The sequence below is a fragment of the Cololabis saira genome, chromosome 10, assembly GCF_033807715.1.
Source record: "Cololabis saira isolate AMF1-May2022 chromosome 10, fColSai1.1, whole genome shotgun sequence".
Lineage (NCBI taxonomy): Eukaryota > Metazoa > Chordata > Actinopteri > Beloniformes > Belonidae > Cololabis > Cololabis saira.
The window spans coordinates 8,526,104-8,545,866 of NC_084596.1; the positions used below are offsets into that span (position 1 = coordinate 8,526,104).

A 19,763-nucleotide genomic window follows, 5' to 3' on the forward strand; every position below is an offset into this window, starting at 1 on the left:
GGGAGGAAGAGGATGAACAAAAAGACAGAGGTGGGAGGGATGAAGACGAGAGGGTATCGGGTCCAGGAAAAGGGACAGATACTGAAGAGGTAAGTGATGAAGATGAGGAGGCTGAAGATGGCAGGGAGTATGAGGAACAAGTTTCAGCTGAACCAACTGATGTGTTTTTCTTATCGATTAATATTCATAACATACGGAAGAATATTAGGGCCATGCAGGAGAAAAAATATTTGAGAAGATTTTTTTTTTATTGTGCACTTAGAGAAAAAAGTCGAAATGTCAAGAAAAAAATTGAAATGTTGAGATTAATGTTGAAATACAATTTCGAGAAAAACGTCGAAATGTCAAGAATAATGTCGAAATACAATTTTGAAAATAAAGTCGAAATTTCATGAATAAATTCGAAATTTCTTGAATAAAGTTGAAATACAATTTCTTGAATAAAGTGGAAATGTCTCTGTAGCAAGCTCGTTGCCACTGGGGCCGACCGACAGGACAGAGGACACAGGAACTCCTTTATTCAATCACACCACCACACGTGCACCAGCAGAACCTTCTCCCAGCAGACCTCTTGCTGCTGTGCAGCCACTTCTTATGTAGCCAGGCAGGGTGGAGAGTGGCTGCTCCTCCACCCTGCCAAAGTCTCCTCTGGCCCATCAAATCCAGGTAGGAGAGCGACTGACAGCTCTGCAGCTGCAGCCGTAACTAACTAACTCACTCACACCCTTGGAGTGGAACGTTAAAGGTACATTTCTGAAGGTATGCAACTGCATATGTTTGATATGTGTTTCAAATCAATATCGTAAAGCCAATTCAACTTTATTCTCGAAATTGTACTTCAACATTAATCTCGACGTTTCAACTTTTTTCTCGAAGTGCATAACGAAAAAAAAATCTTCCTACTCTAAAATATAACTTTTATTTTTCTCCTCTCTGGCCTTAATACTCTTCCTTAATAAGATGATCCTCAATAAAATAATAAGTTTTAAGAGAAATCCCCTGTTTTAAGATGTGTAAAGCTTTATAATTCATCTTATTTTATTTCTAATTGTAATAAACCCCATCCTGGTAGAGGAACATTGTTAGCTGCATTGCTAATTTTATTTGTCACTATGTTTTTTTCAGACAAATCAAAAAGCAAACAGGATGTACGGAAGGGTACCAGGATCACTGAAGAAAAAAAACATACAAATCTGAGAAAAACCTCAGACTTTCTTCTCCTAATTGTACGTTTCTTCTTCAGTGGTCCTGGTACCCTCCCCTGGGGGGCTCCAGCGCAACCTGAGTTAAAGATGTTCCCCAAAACCCTCCAAGGAGCTGCAAAGAGAAGTTAACATAGAGGTTGGAATCTCCTCATACTGATGCTTATTGATGAGTTTAAATTCATGTTAAAGGTCTCACAGGTAAAGAACAACTCAAAAGCCGGGCTTTTATTGACCTGAGCTGAAATAGAGGAGGACTGTGATGATCCCCGTCATAAAACAGTAATAACAGTGTAAGTCACGTTGGTTTACACTCACGTTTACGTCCACGTTAACAGAAACGGGTATAAAACATCATGGAAAATATAAATATGACTTAAGATTTAACGATAACACAATCTACATGACGATTAATGACTTCAGATATGTTCAGTATTAATATTGTGGTCGTTTCAAAGGTGTTCTGTTTTATTCAGCCGAGTTACAGGGTAGGGTCCAACTCCAGTCCCAGGACACATGGGAGAATTAGGAGACGCTGCGGTTGGATTCCTGCTACCGTCCGTCCCGGGTCTCCTGTTCTCTGGGTAAAAGTCATGAGTCTAGGTTAACTAGCTCTGACTAGTCTGTGGTTTCCATGGTGATGAGTCACGAGTCTAGGTTAACTAGCTCTGACTAGTCTGTGGTTTCCATGGTGATGAGTCACGAGTCTAGGTTAACTAGCTCTGACTAGTCTGTGGTTTCCATGGTGATGAGTCTTAGTGAGATGTGACTTCAAAAGTCACATCTCACCGACTTCCTGCGTCCCCGAGCTTTAGTCAGGCGCTGTCCGTTTCCACCCTCAGTCCTGGTTCTGGGGTGGCTCTTGTTTGGACCCGTCTCCACACGTGGAGTCGAGTCCAGGTTCTTGATTCGTTCCTGACTTTGACTCTCGGTTAACGGAGAGTTCTGAGAGTTCTGAGGGTTCTGAGAGTGAAGCCGATCAGCGTTTGGTTCTGCTCCACTGAGGTCCTTCTTCTGACACGAGGGAAGATCCGTCTCCCTCTTCAGAACCAGCTGCTCTGGTTCCTCCAGACGGCTAGAGAGTTCTTCCTGTTCCTCTTCCATCTGTGGGAGTTCCGGTTCAGCCTGATCCAGACCGGAGTTCTGGTCCTGCTGGTCAGAGAGAACTTCCCCCTCCTTGCAGACATGTTGCGGTGGAAGGTCTTGAGGATTAAACAGAAACAAACAAACAGGTTAATGTTTGGTGTTAAATTCATTTGAAGACATTACAGATTTAGGTTCATCAGACTAGTTTCTGGGTCGTATTTTAAACGGGACCTATTATGAAAAACAGGTTTTCTCTTGCTTTAACATATATAAAGTGGTCTCCCCTCAGCCTGCCAACTCAGAGAAGGAGGAAAGAACCAAATTCTGCAGTGTCTGTACAGCCGCCCGGATGAGCCGTCCAGTGTGATGTGGATCTACGAGCCAATAAGATTCTGCTCCCGTCGTTATATAACGACGGGAGCGATTTCCATAGGTCGGCCTCCGATGCGTGAAACCACACCCACAACTAACTCTGGCCGGAACAACAACAACAACTCCGCCGGCCGGAGCTTCCGCCATTTTCTGCGTGTCATTCAGGCAGCCAATCAGCACAGAGCCTCATTATCATAGCCCCGCCCACTCAGAATCCCACATAGATAATGAGGTTAGAGACTGGGAAGATAAAGACATGGCTCAGAGGCTGAATTTCTAATTTATTTAGCAAAAAAAAAATCAAAAGCTTGTTTTTAAGACATTCAAGGCCTGTTTAAAATAGGTGTTAGATGCCATAATAGGTCCCCTTTAAAAGTATAGTCAGTAATGTTGGAGAGCTAGCAAGATTTGAAAGTGGCACCTCCTCTAAGCCCCGCCCCCTCCTCCCCCTCCCGTCAGCGCTTCGTCCAAAGTCACGCCCCCACAAACTTTGGGGAACGCGCATTTGCAGGAGTCGAGTTTTCCAGGACATTTTGGACAGCACATGTTCAACAAAACTACCCCATGTCTCATTCACCTGTAAGCGAGGCCGGTTTTAGGGGGGGCAGGGGTGGGCTGTGCCCAAACGTGCGTCCTGCCCACCCAATCAAAGTTTTGTCCTTTATTTTTTTATAAATCTAAAAAAAATTCACAGAATATCTGTACCGTTTCTGATTGGGTGGGCACAGCGCATCATTTTTAGACAACAATGAACGCATACCGCAAAAGTTGTGTCTCGGCGGAGGAACCCGACGTCCCAGCAAAATGAGACAACAGAGAAGTGTTCAGAAAGGCACACACTGAAGGCTGATTTATGGTTCTGCGTTACACCAACGCAGAATGGTGCGCGTCGCCGCGTACCCTACGCCGTAGGGCTACGCCGTACCCTACGCTACGGCGTAGCCGTGGCTCCAGAGCCTGCACGGCACCGCAGCGCACCGCCACCCGCACCGGCGCTTTCCGCCCTTGCCGGGATGGAGACGCCCAGTAGCGGACAACCTGCGCCGCAGAATCGCACTTTGGCTTTCTTTTTTTAGCCTTTTTAGCAGGGCGAGCCGTTACACTCGACGTGACCGCCCGACCGCGAGCCAGCGGTGAACCCGGGAGCGGCGGGGGCCCTCCGATGTCAGGGTGCGGTTGCCAGTCGGTCTGGAGGAGCGGGGGGGGGGGGGGGGTCTACACCGGGACACTCTGAGCCGAGGACGACCCGTGGGAAGTGGACACGGGGGCTGGAGGCAGAGAGGCGTGACGAGTGCGCGCATGGGACAGAGGAGGGCGTGGGCGGGACTTAAAATTAAGGCATCTGATTGGTTCTTTCCCCCCTGCCAATCCTCTGGTCCACCGACCAATCTGTGCCATTCGGTGCGCAAAAAACAGATTGGTCAGAGTTTTTACAGGATTAAAGCTGTCAGAGAGGTCGGATTTTTTTCTTTCCTTTTTTCTGAACACATTATTCACTGGCTACTCAGGATGGAAGGACCATTTCACCCAGTATAACAATAAATGGTTTTGAATACGATCACAGACTATACCTTTGAACACATTTCACATTTCACATCATGTCACAAACATTTCATAAAAGCTTGATATGAAATGGAATCATCTTATGAAAAAAGAGCATAAAAGAGCTCGTTTAAATGTTGTTTTGTTGACATCTGTCAACTATATCACCAGAGAACAAGCTGAAGGTGTGACCCTATGAGGTGCCGTGAGGGACATAATTCTGAATTAGTGTTCATAAACACATATGAAATCCAAAACCTTTTATACACACACAGGTGAAATGCTCTTACACATACAACTGGAAATGTTCATAAACACATATGAAATCCAAAACCTTTTACACACTATACTGAAAACCTCTCACACTCACTTGTGAAATCTCTCATACACACAGGTGAAATGCTCTTATACATACAACTGAAATGTGCTCACAGATACTACTGAAACGCTCTTACACAAACTAGTGAAATCCTTTCATACAAACTAGTTAAATCTTCTTATACTCACTAGTGAAATCCTTTCATACAAACTAGTGAAATCCTCGTATAGCCTACTCACTAGTGAAAATTTCAGTAGAAACGGACGTCATTTCAGTAGAAACGGACGTCATTTCAGTAGAAACGGACGTCATTTCAGTAGAAAGGGAAGTGGGTTGGTTAGCGCGATTTTTTTTTTTTTTTTCCCCCGGGAGTTATTTTGATTGCTTGATAGAGCAATCAAAATAACTGCAGCAGCCAAAAACAACTGACTGAAGCAACAACTTTACTCAATAATATATTAGTTTCAGCAGAGACTATAAGGACCGTGTCAGGTGTTACAACTGCGGGGCTACAGCCCCCCCGGTGACTGTGAGTGCAGATCGGTGCAGGTGTGCTGGATGAGCCTCACGTCACTTTTCCCATCCCGGCAGCTGCGTCAGAGCATCCCGTTAGCAACGGCAACAACTACAGTTTTGAGAGGATACACACCACGTTATCAAACCCAAAAGTGCTTTCGCACATGGATATATACTGGCAGAAAGCTATCACGCGGCTGCCGATGTTCTGTCGATTTCTGCTGCTTCGTCGAAAAATGCTACCACCGCATAAACCGAAAGCGCCTGTCTATCGATTTTTGCTACCCTATCAAAAAATGCTACCTAATGGTTTTCTACCTTTGTAGAGCTACAATTTTACTGTTTTACTCCCTAGCCCACGTCCTTTCCCCCCAAGTGGTCCTTGTCTCTTGCCAGGCCGTCATTGTAAATACAAATGTGTTCTTAATGACCTGCCTGGTTAAATAAAGGCCAATAACGGAATGGATATCAAATAAAGTGATAACATAGTTTTTTTCTTTCTCTTTATCATATAATGTTCACAAAGTGTAATGCAATTCATGTCATGGGTAGTGTATTTTGAAGGATCAAATACTCAACATCCCATATCATCCATGTTAAATCTATTTAATGGTAGCATAATTTGATAGTCCAGTAACATCCTATCAAATAATGCTCCCGTCACTTAATGCATTCAGGTAAGATACTAATCACCTCACTGCCACTGCAGGATGAATGTCAGCATACTTACACCTCAATTTATCCATTTTGTGATCACTATTTTTGGATTGATAATAAGTATAAAATAATAAGAAATAAAAGTAAAGGCACACAAACAGTCTCAATTTCTCGTTTCAAAAGAAGAGTCTAAATTCAGAAAATTAGCCTACATTTAATAACATAATAACAATAATAAATAAAAGTTAATGAACACAAACAACAACAAAATGCCAAACAGAGTAGTTCAGCCACATTTCTGGCACTTATGTGAGACTTTGTCATAGTGGATACATTCAAAATGTGCCCACCTACTGCAGGACTCGCACTGCACCTACAAACAAATTAAAGATATACATTCATTTAAATTAATAATACAATACAAAGCACTATGGCTGGACAATTAATATAAAAATAATGGAAACCGACATTTAGGAACTTTATTAGACTTAATCTTGCTCATGTGAATCAATCATGGCGCAGAACCACAAAGTAGCATTTCTCAACGGGTAGCATCAAACAGAACACCGTGATGGGAAAAGTGACGTGAGGCTCATCCAGCAGTCACCGGGGGGTTGTAGTCTCTGCTGAAACTAATATATTATTGAGTAAAGTTGTTGCTTCAGTCAGTTGTTTTTGGCTGCTGCAGTTATTTTGATTGCTCTAACAAGCAATCAAAATAACTCTCAGGAAAAAAAAAAAAAAAATCGCGCTAACCAACCCACTTCCCTTTCTACTGAAATGACGTCCGTTTCTACTGAAATTTTCACTAGTGAGTATAAGAGGATTTAACTAGTTTGTATGAAAGGATTTCACTAGTGAGTATAAGAAGATTTCACTAGTGAGTATAAGAAGATTTCACTAGTTTGTATGAAAGGATTTCACTAGTGAGTATAAGAAGATTTCACTAGTTTGTATGAAAGGATTTCACTAGTTTGTGTAAGAGCGTTTCAGTAGTATCTGTGAGCACATTTCAGTTGTATGTATAAGAGCATTTCACCTGTGTGTATGAGAGATTTCACAAGTGAGTGTGAGAGGTTTTCAGTATAGTGTGTAAAAGGTTTTGGATTTCATATGTGTTTATGAACATTTCCAGTTGTATGTGTAAGAGCATTTCACCTGTGTGTATCAAAGGTTTTGGATTTCATATGTGTTTATGAACACTAATTCAGAATTATGTCCCTCACGGCACCTCATATGACCCCCCCCCCTTACACAGCAGGGCCTGCATTCAGCATCAGTTACCATGGTGACGCAGCAGGTTTAAACACCTCTGAGGCATCAAACACCAGAGGAACCAACCTACCTCTCACGTGGTTCTTGATATACAACGCCAGCAGTTGGTGCTGATCCGTCTCTTCCTGGTACCGGGTCGCGTCGTTTTCACCATCGTTTAAAGTTCCAGCAGCTTCAGACTTGAACTGGACTGTTGTATCCGTCTCCTGCTTCAGAACCAGCTGCTCTTCCTCCGGCCTGATGCAGAGTTCCTCCTCTTCCTCTTTAATTTGTGGAGTTAGTTCTACTTCTGGTTCTTCCTCTTTAATCCGTGGAGTTAGTTCTAGTTCTGGTTCTTCCTCTTTAATCCGTGGAGTTAGTTCTAGTTCTGGTTCTTCCTCTCTGATCCTTGTTAGTTCTAGTTCTGGTTCTTCCTCTCTGATCCTTGTTAGTTCTAGTTCTGGTTCTTCCTCTTTAATCCGTGGAGTTAGTTCTAGTTCTGGTTCTTCCTCTCTGATCCTTGTTAGTTCTAGTTCTAGTTCTTCCTCTTTAATCCGTGGAGTTAGTTCTAGTTCTGGTTCTTCCTCTTTAATCCGTGGAGTTAGTTCTGGCTCTTCCTCTCTGATCCTTGTTAGTTCTAGTTCTGGTTCTTCCTCTTTAATCCGTGGAGTTAGTTCTAGTTCTGGTTCTTCCTCTTTAATCCGTGGAGTTAGTTCTAGTTCTGGTTCTTCCTCTTTAATCCGTGGAGTTAGTTCTAGTTCTGGTTCTTCCTCTTTGACCCTTGTTAGTTCTGGTTCTTCCTGTTTGATCCTTGTTGGTGCTGGTTCCTCCAGGTCTGCTGGGAGGATGGAGAACAGTAGAGACAGGTTACTAGTTAATGGTTCAAAGACGCATCTGAGGAAAATGTCCACAGCAGCAATAATAATGAATTTAACTTGTAACGCACTTTCCATTCAATGAATCTCAAAGTGCTACACTTAGACCATTATTCATTCATACACATTCTCACCAGTGGTGGTAAGCTACGTTTGTAGCCACAGCTGCCCTGGGGCAGACTGACAGAAGCGTGGCTGCCATTCCGCGCCAAACGGCCCCTCCGACCACCACCAACATTCATACACATTCACACGGGGCAAGGTAATAAGCCGCTCAGAACCTTCAGATAGTCTAAGGCCCAGTCCCAATACTCCCACTTCCCCTACTTTTCATCCCTACCCCTAAATTTTGCGCGTTCCCGTGAGGGTAGTGGTGTCCCAATTCCTCTTTTCATCTAGGGGGAGTGCGGAAAACAAGGGCGAGTGGTTATGAATCTGTCCCTACGGATTGAGGGTTTTCAGATGCACCCTAGCTGACCGAGGGCCAGAAAAATTTCCCAGAATGCTTTTCGTCGTCATTTGCAGACTGAATCAAAAAAAAAAAAAAAAATGGTGGAAATTTCTTATTTTTTAGTGAATAAAATCAATATTTTGAGTTAGTTTCTGCATAAAAATGCGTTTTGATTACATTTCTAGCGAGAAATATATATTTTACTTTCATAATATTCACTCAGTGAATGTATGTAATGACACGTTTGCCCGTTGCTCGTGAAGATCTCGCCAGAATAAAGGCTGATTTATGGTTCCACGTTACACCAACGCAGAGCCTACGGCGTAGGTTACGCGGCGACGCGCGCCGTATGCCGTACGCTGTAGGCTCTGCGTCGATTTAACGCGGAACCATAAATCAGCTCCCGAGCCGGCAGGCAGTTTTGATCCCGAAATTTTCGGAGCAAATTTCTTAACAGGCGTAGCTACAACTGTTAGATTTCATCCATTAAACCAACATTTATCTTCGTAAATGATTTATTTCAGCCAGCGGTAATTCTCCACAGAGCTGCAGGTTTCTCCCCGGGACGACGGCGCAGGTTGACCCGGCCGTGAGCTGATGCTGCTGCTCCGAGCCGGTGGCTCTTCTCCGAAAACATCGGATGAAATTTCTTAACAGGTGTTATTTGGATAAACTGAGCCCAGGTTGGGGATCTTAACGGTTACTTTTACGCCTGAAAAAATATAAAAACTTAATAAAGTGGCATATTAACAGCGCTACAGCGGAAATTAAAACAGCTTTTAGCTCTGGGTTTCCTGATATGGTGTGACGTTTGTGCAAACGTAACTACGCAGTCGCTTACGTACCCGAACGTAAACCACACAGTGACGTAGTAAGCAAAATTTAGGGGTGGTGCTGAAAAGTAGGAGTAGTGGGGGGATTGGGACAGGGCCCTGAGAAGATTACAAGTGACATAATTGGTTGGCCCTAATACTCTCATTTCCTTCGGGATTAATAAGTTAAGTATGTATGTAAGTATATATGTATGTATGCAATTATGTAAGTACTGTATATATGCAAGTATGTATGTATGTATGTATGTATGTATGTATGTATGCAACTATGTATATATGTAAGTAAGTATATATTTATCCAAGTAAGTGTGTATGTAGGTATATATGTATGTATGTATATACAGGACTGTCTCAGAAAATTAGAATATTGTGATTTTCTTTAATGCAATTACAAAAACAAAAATGTCATACATTCTGGATTCATAACAAATCAACTGAAATATTGCAAGCCTTTTATTATTTTAATATTGCTGATCATGGCTTACAGCTGAAGAAAACTCAAATATCCTATCTCAAAAAATTTGAATATTCTGGGAATATTAATCTTAAACTGTGGTGTAGCTATAAATAATTTTGTGGCTGTTCCTTTTCTTAGTTGTGTATGTGAATCATGTTTTCTTCTTCCTAACGCTCTGCCTATATGTTGTTAACTGTGTGTCATCATACCCAAATATGATGTTCTGCAGTAGGTGTGGTCTTTGCAGTAGGTGTGGTCTTGGCTCCATTCATTCACCCCTGCTGAATCCATGCTCCGTGTGGGGACTTTCCTGCTCCTGGGCTTTGGGCGATGGATGAATAATGTCGGCACAGCATCAGGTCGTAACTTCAAGCCGCCTTTTTTGGTGTTTGTGAACAGGTCGTCCTCAAAATGTACCTGCAGGGAGATTTGTAAGTTTGTCTGTTTACACTGTATACTTTAAATATCATTGAAATGTCATTATTGTGTGACACTCAGTAGTGTGATGGCCTTAGAAATGTGACTAAGCAACTGTCATGTCACCATGTCAACATTATTTACCTGACAAATTTTTCTGCTATTGTAATCTCCTTTTAATTCAAAGTGTTCTCTGCTGACCATAGCCAGCCTTTTACGTCGGGCCATGTCCTTGGGGAAACCGTACATCTGATGGCCTCTCTCCGACCGGTCGGTGCACCCAAACGCTGCACAGCAAACTATGGTATGATCACTGTTCTACATACAATAATACATGTAAAAAGAGAGAGAGAAAAAAAAAAGCTTGTCAGACTTCAAACATCACATAATACCACTGAAATTTTTCATTTAGTCACATAATAATTATGCACACTAATAGTTGCCCAATAATTCTGCACGTACAGATATTCTCCTAAGAAAGCCAAAACCACACTTGTACTTTCGTAAATATTCAGGTTTGATTATTATTAACATTTCGGATTGAGTGAAAGCGCTGCAGTTGTTCGATTATAAAATAAAACCTCAAAAATAAATACATTGTGCACACAGTGTAGATGAATACTTTGCATTGGTGTGTGTCTGATGAAGTAACAAAGATAATGTACAACAAATTAAAAAAATTATAAATATAAACGTAGAAGAGAACATGGATACAAGGTCTGGATTACATTAAAGATAAAGACATTGAAGGTTAAGACAGAATAAGATGTTTTCTGAAGGAGGTAAAAGATAATGTTGACTTCAGCGACACATTCAAGTCATTCCAGAGTTTTGGATCTAAATATAACATTAAATTGATGACCAGATGTTCCACAGAAGGGTAAATGAAGATTGCCAGTGTCTAGTTGGATATGAAAAAGTAAAAAACTGCTGGAAAGTGACAGGAAGATCTTGTTTTCTATTGATAAACTTATGCACAAACAAACATGAGTGAAAAACTTTAAGTTTATGGTGGATAATAGTGAATATTTGATAAAAAGAGGTGCAGATGGTTCGTGTCTACCAGACTGAGAGATCGTTCTTAAGAATCTTTTTTGGATTATCATTAATTTGTTGAGAAAAGTTGGATAAATTGCAGGCCACACAATATTGCAGTAATTCATATATGGAAATAGGAAACTATAATACAGTCAAGTGAGCAGAGCGATGGATCAAGGGACAAACCTTTTTCAGTATGCCAAGCATGTATCGTTACTAGGGGTGGGTTAGAAATATCGATATATCGATATTTTATCGATATGCATGTGTAGGAACGATTATCGATACATAAATCCAAGTATCGATTTAAAAAAAAAAAAAAAAAAAAAAAAAAATTTTTTTTTTTTTTTAATCCCGATTTCCCCCCCCCCTTTTTTTTTTTAAATCCCGATTTTTTTCCCCCATTTTATCACCCAGTGCTCCTACCTAAGTCAGTCCTGGACATTGCTCCATCTACCAATCCCGGGAGGCCCTGCACTGAGCTCAAGTCTCCTCCTTACTTGAGGAGTTAGCAGGCTGCTTCTTTTCACCAGGCAGGGTGGGGTTTCTCTGGCCGGACGTGGCGCGTGGAAGGATCATGTTATTCCCTTATTGTAACCAGAATATCGATATCGTATCGAATCGTATCGGAAATCGTATCGTCTTGGGACCTAGTGTATCGGAATCGTATCGTATCGGGAGGTCAGTGATGATACCCAGCTCTAATCGTTACACCCCCATTTAAGACAAGGTAAGTTAACATTTTTAGCAACAGCCTACACAGGAGCTGCTTTGCACCAGATTACAGTTCAGTTGCCAATTTATCTGAAATCCATGAAGCAAAGTTTTCCCTCCGACACCAAAAACACACAGAAAAGCTTGTCTAATTACGCTTTTAGTTGTCATCCAGCCATTCAATACACGTGACTGATTTAATATCCGCTGTAAATGTACCTGTGTGGCTTTTTTTTTTTAAATAAAATGTATTTAACATTTCAAAGTACAAAATTCCTTTGAGGAAACATTTGCTTGCATCTGAAACATTACAAGCTCACAACACACAAGCAAATATGTATACATTTGTTTTCTAAGATAATCTTTTAAGATTAAACAAAATAAAAAATAAAGTAATCACAGGGGTTGACATTTCAACAAAAGTGCTTAAGCGTAGCCAGATTGTCACTTAAATAGCAAGAGACTTTGACATGGTTTCATATAAATCATGTATAGACTGATTTTTTTTGATAGTACCTTTATGGATGTTATATAATTTTTTATTTCATTTTTAAAACAGACTATGGAGGGTTTGCTGTTTTCCCATTTATTTTTATGTATATATTTTCCCATAATGAGAATGATGTTCACCATGGGCGTCAGTTTGATTTCAGAAGTGCTGGGGACATTTACCATAAACCTGAGTAAGGTTTGAAAAGTGCTGGGTACGAGCTAGGCCCATTACTTCCGAATTGAGGTTTCATGATAAATAATAGGCATTGCATTAGATGATGCGTATTGACGCGATATTGTCCCCATATTAAAAGCCATCTGCGCGGTCTTATTTAGGTCGTCGGAAACATCATATACATATTGCAAGCCTTTTATTATTTTAATATTGCTGATCATGGCTTACAGTTTAAGAAAACTCAAATATCCTATCTCAAAAAATTAGAATATTCTGGGAATCTTAATCTTAAACTGTAAACCATAATCAGCAATATTAAAATAATAAAAGGCTTGCAATATTGCAGTTGATTTGTAATGAATCCAGAATGTATGACATTTTTGGACTCCAGAAAAATAAAGGACTTTATCACAATATTCTAGTTTTCTGAGACAGTCCTGTAAACTTGTTTGTGTCGTTGTGCTGAACCACTTCTAAATATCCATGGTTACTTTGTGTTAACGGAGCAGCAGAGAGCAGCGTCTTGCTGCTGCAGGAAACTGCGCGCTGGAAGCAGATGAGTGACGGACACTGGCTGATTTATGGTTCCGCGTTGCACCAACGCAAAACGTACGGCGTAGGATACGCAGGGATGCGAACGTACGGTACGCGACGCTGCGTAACCTACGCCGTATCGATTTAACGCGGAACCATAAATCAGCCAGTGTCCGTCACCATAAATCAGGCTTGACGCGCGCGCATTTGTCAGTTTTTTCAGACTTTTCGTCTTTTCAACTGAGCATGAAGACACATAAAATGAGGGTGCAATGCATGCTGATGCACCCTCGTAGAACCGGGCCTGCGGAACGCAACTTTTAATTCCCAATTCCCAACTCCTACCTGGAGGTGAAGCTCGAGTCCTCCCCGCAGCGCTGTCTGTCACACACACAAGATCTGGGCACAGACGCAGCAGGTCCTGTTGTCCCGCCACTAAGATTTTGCTGGCCTTAATGTTTCCTGTGTTTTATTTTGTTCATTATTGATACATTTAGTGTTGATGTGTGTGTGACAGACGTGTGTATGTGTACGTGTTAATGAAAATACGGGACAAATCGCGTCTTACTTAATTTTTTTTTTTTTTTTTTCTTTAAGTGGTGGGGACAAATCATGGATGTATTATAGAAGGGACAAATCTGCTCGTCAGACAAAGTGGTGGGGACGCGTCCCCACCGTCCCCGGCGGAAATGACGCGCCTGATGTTCACCATCAAGACTGCGCTGTAAACTAATACAAGTAAATGGACTTATTTTCATAAAGCGCCTTTCTACAAAGAAATGTATGTTTCACGTCTCATTTATTCATTCATACACGCACTAATATACTTGGGAAACAGTTAGGCATCACATATATTTAATTTTCTCAGATGGCAAAAATAAGAACTTGCTCCCACATAGGAGTAATTAATGTTATATCAGCTATAGAGAACAAGGTAATGCCGAAAAACAATATATATCCCCCCTCACAAAAATAATAAAAATAGAGAAACATATTCTCTCATCAGCAAAGCATATTTTACATAAACATATTTAAAAATTTTCAAGTTACAAAATAACATATTTGAACCATTTTTCAGATTTTTTCAGTTATTTTATTGTCTGGAAAATGGTTCAAATATGTTATTTTGTTATTTGAAAATTTGTTTTGTTTGAGAAAATGCTTTGAAAAAAAAGCTGAGGGAAGAGTTGGTGGAGAATCAAGTCATAGCAAGCAAGGATCTCCCACAGGAAGACAGAGTTGACAGGTTCTGGGTAAGGGAGCCCTCCTGCCCCGACGGAACATTTTTTGCCGGCTATACGATGGACTCCTATAAGAACTGGCGCCCTTTGTGCCTCAAAATTTTATCTGTCGAGGATGTTGAGGACGCCTTCATAATTGGATTTATGATAGCAGGATTTCTCCTAATTGGAGTGGGGATCTTCCTGGCCTATCGACAATCGCGGAAGGCCGCGGGGGCCGTTCTGGCCCTCTCTGAGCTGCCCGAAGCTGCTGAAGGATTGAGCACGGGGCTCAGCACTCAGACTGTAACGCTGGGAGAGCAGGGCCGCAAGCTGGATGCGATTCTTGAACAGAATCGTAGGCTAGCAGGGGTCTTTGAGCTCTATAACAAGATGGAGAAAACCTTGGAGAAGCTGGGCACCCGGCTTGGCGGGGACTGATCACAAATTCGTCTGAGCGGAGTTATTGATCGATTGAGGATCCAGAAGAAAAAGCAGACGGAAAATTACCGAGCTGCCTGCAAATTGTTGATTAGTTTTTGGCCTGAAGGAGCGGCTGGCAAGCCTCTCCGCTATAATCTCCCGGGAGGAATGTAAACATGACGCTCTGCACCCAACCTAACCCTCCCCCGTCAAAACATCTGAGGATACTGACTCCCAGAACTGTACCGCTGTTCGATAACATCAAGGACGCTTGGCTACTCTCGGGGAGAAAGGTCGTCGGTCTTACCGCGTTACAGACTCTCACATACACACTGACACACACACACCTCCCTCTCCCCATCCAACCGCCTTCCTGGCTCCCCTCTTTTATCAGCCCCTCCCGACAAGGACGTCCGGGTTCGAGCGCCAGCAACCCGGCCCTCACTTGGATGAACTGTGCCGGGACCACCCCCCCCCCCCGACTTGCCCACCCCCAATCACCCACATGCAAGTCCTGTGACGTCTGTGCTTCGTGTCTGCGAGGTGTTTTTTTGCAACTTGATATTGTGTATTGTATGATATTCAATGTGAAGATGTATTTTTTTTTCTCCTCCCCCCCTATCCCAGTGTTACCCTTTGGAAAACAGGCGCATAATTCCATCAGTGCCGCCGCCGGTGTATCCGAAGTCAATAACAGTTTTCTAAACTGACTCAATAAAGCTGATTCTGATCTAGGGAAAGAGGAGAGCTTTACAAATCTGGCATCACTGATGAAGGCAATACTCTGCATCCCTCACAGCAATGCAAGCTCAGAGAGCTCATTCAGCATGGTGGAAAACATCCTCACAGAAAACACATTGAGTATGGATAATTCTACTCTTTGCGCACTTCTTTCTTGCAAGATAAACCATACGAGCCCTGGCCACAAGTATGTACCCTCCAAGAAAGTGATTGAAGCTGCAAAGTCTGCCACCTACAATTACAACAGGTCCTTGGGGGACAAAGGGAACCTGGAAAATTCTACAAATATTGTATTTTATTGTTATTAATACTAAACTTATTTGGCTCCAAGAAGGCTGTAGTCATTTTGGGGAGGTACATTTTAGCACATTTCATTGTAGCTATGGATTTAAAGCTCATTACAAGTCGTCTTCTTTATATCAGGTCGGGGATGTTGTGAGTGGAGCATTCCAACCGCTACCCCAGAAAATCTCCCTCTTTTCCACAGCCCAATGTTGGCAGGTATGCATTAGGCCATTATGTGAAAGTTTTTAAACATGTCATTTCATTCTGTAACACGTATACATTAGGAATGGGTGATATTTTACCGTTCACGATAAACCGTCAAAAAAATTCCCCACGGAAAGAAAGAAAGAAAGAAAGAAAGAAAGAAAGAAAGAAAGAAAGAAAGAAAGAAAGAAAGAAAGAAAGAAAGAAAGAAAGAAAGAAAGAAAGAAAGAAAGAAAGAAAGAAAGAAAGAAAGAAAGAAAGAAAGAAACATTCCCGTTGATGACGTTTTTGTATTGGTATTTTTTTATCGTCATTTTTATCGTTATCGGGATAAATGCCAGAAATGATCGTGATAAATGTTTTAGTCCATACCGCCCATCCCTACTCCGGAGTTGTTTTTGTGAGAGTATTTTACTTCCGCATCTGAAAAAGCTGAACCGGAAGTGACGCAGCGGGAGGGAGCGCGGTGAATTTAAACAATAGGAAAAATAATAGATCTTAATGTTAGTTGTGACACTGAAGAGGTTGTGAATGTGTATTCACACCAATATGACGGGCCACAGCCTTATAATTACGAACCCGTTAGGCGCACAAGAGACCAGGAACAGACCAGGGTCAGGAGAAATAATGGAAGTTGGCAAACGTAAGAAAACAACACTTACGGTGCACAGTTGACGTTTACGTCGAGCTGAATCTCTGACGGATTTAGTCCGACTCTGACCATTTATCCTGCCAGCGGCTGAAGCAGGAGCTGCTGCTGATAACCGGCCTGATAAAGCCGCTGCGTGAACGGAGGGAACCGCACCAGCATTGAGTCTCACCCGCTCCTGGCAGCGGCATCCCATCCTGAACTCCATCACATGACTGGGGTCATAATCCTCTGATTTAAAATGAGCTCCACATACAACGGCGTTTTGTGTAACAGATGCCGAAGTGAAGTCCAGCCTCTTCACCTGTACAAAACGCACCCAGGCACGAAAGAGAGCTCCGCTCTTTTTCCTGTTAGGAAAACTGTGGGCCCGATGTCCTGACAGGTTGGAGTTTGTGCAACCAGCACAAACACAATAATTTACCATGACGATAGTATATATGCAATGTATAACTACCGAAAACAGACCAACTCACTACACACGACCGCGCTCAGTCCATAGACATATGTCTATGGCTCAGACTCACTACTTCTACTACTACTTTATTCTTCTTCTTTGTGTTTTTTGGCGGATTGCAATACCAACTTTAAGGTGCATACCGCCACCTACTGAACCGGAGTATGTAGGACAGGATCTAGTTGACTATAGCTTTACATTAGATAATCTAATATAATAATAATAATGAAAGGAGAGAAAAGAACTCTAATGATAATAAAAAAATAAATAAAACAAAATAATAAATAATTAAAATAAAACCAATAAACCGCTATATACTCACTATATCCTTATATCCTGCAAAACAGGCCAGTGTTTCTAAGAAACTCTATGAGCCCTCTCTGTGTCTCCCACACCTTATCGCCCTTAGGGCCCGATTTACTAAGATCCTAAATAAAGAGTACTAAATTGCGTGTGCACTGAAAAAGTTTGCGCGTGCTGTTTTACGTGTGGTTTGCGGGTGATCTACTAAGATTGCGTGCGCAATTGATAACAGGTGCAAACAGCAGTATTTAAATGAGGTGTTGCGTGTCTTAAGGTTTGCGAGCGCAGATCTGCGCCATGGAGAGTCTGAATGGAAAGCACAGTCACAAGTCACAAGCGCAAAATGAAATTTGACGAGTTGGAGTTAGAGATATTAGTGGAAGAGGCAAATAAACACATTCATGAACTACAGCAAATAAATGTGAACATTACCAAAAGAAACGCAATATCGGAGAAAACCTGCGATAGAATAAATGCAGTTGGTAACACAAAAAACGGAAAAACTTCTGGTTTTTCATATTTCAATTTTAGGCACAGATCAAAAATACGAAATAGAAAAACAGGCCACAGGACTGAATTTGATTTTAATATTGAATTGGTCGGGTTTAGGCTACCTGACCCCGCGGTGCTCGGCATGATCTGAGGAGAAAAAGACATCAGACACAGAGCTGGAGAGCGCTTTGATTCATCTATTTATGAGTTAAGTTTTTATTCAGATGTCCACAGTATATTGCAAATATTATATATTATATAGCAAACACTGACAGTAAATGTGTGACAGACGGGACCATCATATGGCCGTCGATTTAACGAAGAACCATAATTCAGGCGAAGCTGCAGTCTGTCTGCGCTGATCCTGACACAGCGGGTCGGAGCGGATTTGGTCATGATGTTTAACCTGTGTTTTGTGATTAATAAGCACGGGTTTTAATTAAATGTAATTTACGAAGGATGATTTCACGTTCAATAAGATAAATAATCAATAAAATACAAAGTTTTGGCACAAAGGCTTGGCCTGCTTGTGGGCGAGTGGAGGGGGGCACATTAAAAGAAGAAGATATAAGGCGAAGAACTAAAGAAAAAGTGGCCTTTAATAAAACTTGTGCAACCATTTTTAAAATAGCATGCAGCAGAATAAAGACTCTCTCTCTGCGTATTCTTTGATTTTGGATGTCCCTCCTTGCCACAATAACAGCAGCAGCAGATTAGCACCTTCCTTTCGAACGTATTAAATACAGACGCAATCACAATACGCGCAATTACTTTCAGGCTTGGTAAATCTCATTGCGCGTGGTAAATGGACCAATTTGCATCTTCCCCTCCCAGTATTTAGCGATTTCTGGCGGTTACGCCCCATATTGATTATTCATCAGGGCAAAAGTACTAACTGAATTGCGTGTGCAATTTTGCGCATTTCAGAGACGCAGTCGTCTTTGCACGCTGTTAGTAGATCAGCTGGCACTTTGGTTTGCGGGTGCTGTCAAGTTTGCACAGGTTTTAACACACGCAAACCTTTAGTAAATCGGGCCCTTAGTTCCCAGTATCCCTGTCAGATTCCACTCACGCCTCTTTCACCCTGTCTTTCAGCCTTGTCCTTTCTTTGCTATATTTATTACATTGCATAATAACATGTTCAGCGTTTTCTGTTTCTTTACATATGGTTCTGAATTTGCTTTTCCCAATAAAAATAAAGTTTTATTTAGTCCAGTGTGATCAAGCCTTAGTCTTGTTAATACTACCTCCTCTTTTCTACTTATTCCCTTGATACTCTGTGCTCTGACTGTGTTTTGTATTCTATAGTAAGTTCTGCCCTTACTGTCCTCGTCCCACTTCTTCTGCCAAAAATCAGATGCTTTTTTTTTTTATTATTGATTTAGCTTCACCTTTTCCAAATGGGATATTAGTGATATGTATTGAGCTTAATGCTGTTTTTGCCACTTTATCTGCACTTTCGTTTCCTTTTATTCCCACATGAGCAGGTACCAGCAGAACTCCACCTCAATCCCCATTCTCTGAATCCTGAACAGACACTGAAGAACTTCATATAGTAAATCTTCCCTGAGGGACTTCGCAGTCTCCAAGCTTAGTAGCGCTGCTGCAGAGTCTACACACATCACCAACCTGTCTGGTCTGACCTCCTCCACCCACTGAAGCCCAAAAATAACTGCCATCATCTCTGCTGAATACACTGAAAGTCGATCAGTTATCCTATTGCTCAGTTTAATCTTGAAAAGCGGGATGTAAACTCCTGTACCAACACGATCGTTTTGATCCTTTGAGCCATCAGTGAATATCTGTAGAAACTTGTAAAAATGATTTTTTATGTACTGCTTTGCACATTGTCCTATTTCCCTTTCCATCCAATCCTTCTTAAGGTTCATAATACTAAAATCAACTTTGACTTTAGGGAAAAACCATGGTGGAACATTACTTAGTGGCATTGAGGAGTTAAAATAAATGTATTTAATACCATATTTGTCAATGTTATCTTTTATCTTCCACCCAAAACCTTTTCCCTTAAAACTATTATATTCCCAGCATTCGTTT

General features: G+C 41.6%; 1 protein-coding gene across 5 annotated transcripts; it reads right to left on the reverse strand.

Moving 5' to 3' along the window:
• Positions 1–1,731: 1,731 nt before the first annotated feature.
• LOC133452378 (trichohyalin-like) lies at positions 1,732–16,963 on the reverse strand. 5 transcript variants are annotated; one of them, XR_009783255.1, is made up of 6 exons: positions 16,629–16,963; positions 10,126–10,299; positions 9,774–9,981; positions 7,040–7,786; positions 1,914–2,404; positions 1,732–1,805 (listed from the first exon to the last, which is right to left on the reverse strand). XR_009783255.1 is itself a non-coding variant. In XM_061731647.1 (6 exons), exons 1-6 carry the CDS (start codon positions 16,881–16,883, stop codon positions 1,974–1,976), a joined length of 1,698 nt encoding a protein of 565 aa, XP_061587631.1. In that variant the 5' UTR covers positions 16,884–16,963; the 3' UTR covers positions 1,738–1,973. The 5 variants fall into 5 exon arrangements, 4 of the variants coding, with proteins under 4 accessions (XP_061587631.1, XP_061587629.1, XP_061587628.1 ...); XM_061731647.1 differs by having other exon boundaries at positions 1,738–2,404; positions 7,040–7,578; positions 7,696–7,786; XM_061731645.1 differs by having other exon boundaries at positions 1,738–2,404; positions 7,040–7,783.
• Positions 16,964–19,763: the final 2,800 nt, after the last annotated feature.